Source organism: Podarcis filfolensis (assembly GCF_964270895.1).
Source record: "Podarcis filfolensis genome assembly, chromosome: W".
Lineage (NCBI taxonomy): Eukaryota > Metazoa > Chordata > Lepidosauria > Squamata > Lacertidae > Podarcis > Podarcis filfolensis.
In genome coordinates, this window is record NC_139619.1 from 2,967,029 (window position 1) to 2,968,734 (window position 1,706).

The window sequence follows — 1,706 nt, forward strand, 5'->3', positions numbered from 1 at the left end:
TTTAGTTTAATGTGTTTAGTTTTGAGTTTAGGTTGTGTTTTGCATTGTCTATGTACTGTTTTGTATTGTTTTTTTCTCTTTTGCTTTTTCTCCTTTGTCGTCTTCTTTTATTTTTTTTCCTTTTCCCTTTTTGTAATCTATAAAAGTAATAAATATTATTTAAAAAAAAAAATGAAAAGCACCGATCAGACATTGCATTTCGAGGCCTCCATCGCAAACTCAAATCTGGTTGCAATTTTTTTTTTTTTGGGGGGGGGGGGAAGGATCTTGGCTTTTTTAAAAGGGATTCGGCATTCGGGGAATTCCAAGATGCAGGATAGAGACGCATTCGGGGCGGCCTAAAGACCTCAAGGGATCCCACTCTGACATTTGGAAATCTCTCCTCTCCTAGGGCTCCCTTCTGGGTAGCCTAAGGGAGGAGGGAGGGGCAGGGCTGGCTACCCTGGCGTTGGGAGATGGGGGCCACATGGGGACAGAACGGGGTGTCAAGGGGCCATGGCGATCCAGCCGAGGATGAGGAGGGAACCACCATACGGGGCTGCCTTGGTCAGGATCGGGTCCCCTGTCACGGCGTGGTAATACAGGGCGCCAGAGAACATCCCCATGCCCAGAGACAGGATGCTGCCGGCCATCATGGGATAGCGGCAGTGGGGCACAGCCAGGAGGGCCAGGCTGTGGAGGAAGTGGTATTTGTTGGCCATCTCGTAGAGCTCTTTCAAGTCGTCATCTCGGTCGCTGCGGCGGAAATCGTGAGCCCCGTAGGCGCCCGCCCCGACGGCCGCAGCCCCGCTCAGCGCAACGAGCCGTCGGTAAAACGCCCCGGCGCCCGCCATATCAATTATATTTCTAACACTGTCCTTCATCTGTCTGCCAGGTAGAAATCCAGTTTGGTTCTTTCCAATCTCCTCTCCAAATACATTTTTAAGTCTATTGGCCAATAGACTGGCAAATAATTTGTAATCATTATTTAGGAGCGAGATTGGCCTATAATTTTTCACCTGCCTTATGTCCGTGTCTTGTTTGGGAATTAGTGCAATATGGGCTTCTTTCCAAGTAATATATTTTCTTTTTTTTAAGAGGAAAAACACATTGGTTTAAAACGTTATATATTTCCAGCCTGCTGTAGGGGCTGTGTTGTTGTTTTTTAAGCCAAATTCAATGGAAATGCATTGTTTGAAGAGTGACTAGATGTATATGCAGAATATGTAAACGTGCACTGTGAAAGCTTTGTAATATTACTTTTGTGATTTTGGGTAAAATTGATGGATGAAGAAAGTGTTGAACTAAAAGCAAACTGTGTGCTTAACTTGTGTTTGTATCTTTTCGTTTCTAAAGGGACCTTTACAAACTGAATTTAAAATAAAGAAGCAAACTCCAAAATTAAAAAAAAATAATAGAAAAAATAATACTGGTTGGAGCTTTTCTCTGCTTCCTCTAGCTACTCTCCCACAATATATACTGCTGGGGAGGACAAAGCATATGCACAGCTTTGCCACCCATCTCTCAATATGCCCTATACATTTTACTTCTGGCATTTTTCTGATGTCAGCACATTCTGTCATTGTTGCCTCAGAGCCAATAATATTTATGCTTTAAAAATGCAGAGGAAAAGAACGATAATAGTTATTTTATATGGGTACATGGACAAAGTCTTGTTTGCTATGGCAAGTAAAAATTGCACAAAAGAAGAAAAAGTAATTCCACCA

At 43.0% G+C, this 1,706-nt stretch overlaps 1 protein-coding gene across 1 annotated transcript; it reads right to left on the reverse strand.

Annotated features, from left to right (window-relative positions):
• Nucleotides 1-282: 282 nt before the first annotated feature.
• Nucleotides 283-1,037, reverse strand: LOC310753927 (transmembrane protein 256 homolog). Its single transcript, XM_083595269.1, has one exon. The coding sequence runs from the start codon at nt 861-863 to the stop codon at nt 486-488; it is 378 nt and encodes a 125-aa protein (XP_083451395.1). The 5' UTR covers nt 864-1,037; the 3' UTR covers nt 283-485.
• Nucleotides 1,038-1,706: the final 669 nt, after the last annotated feature.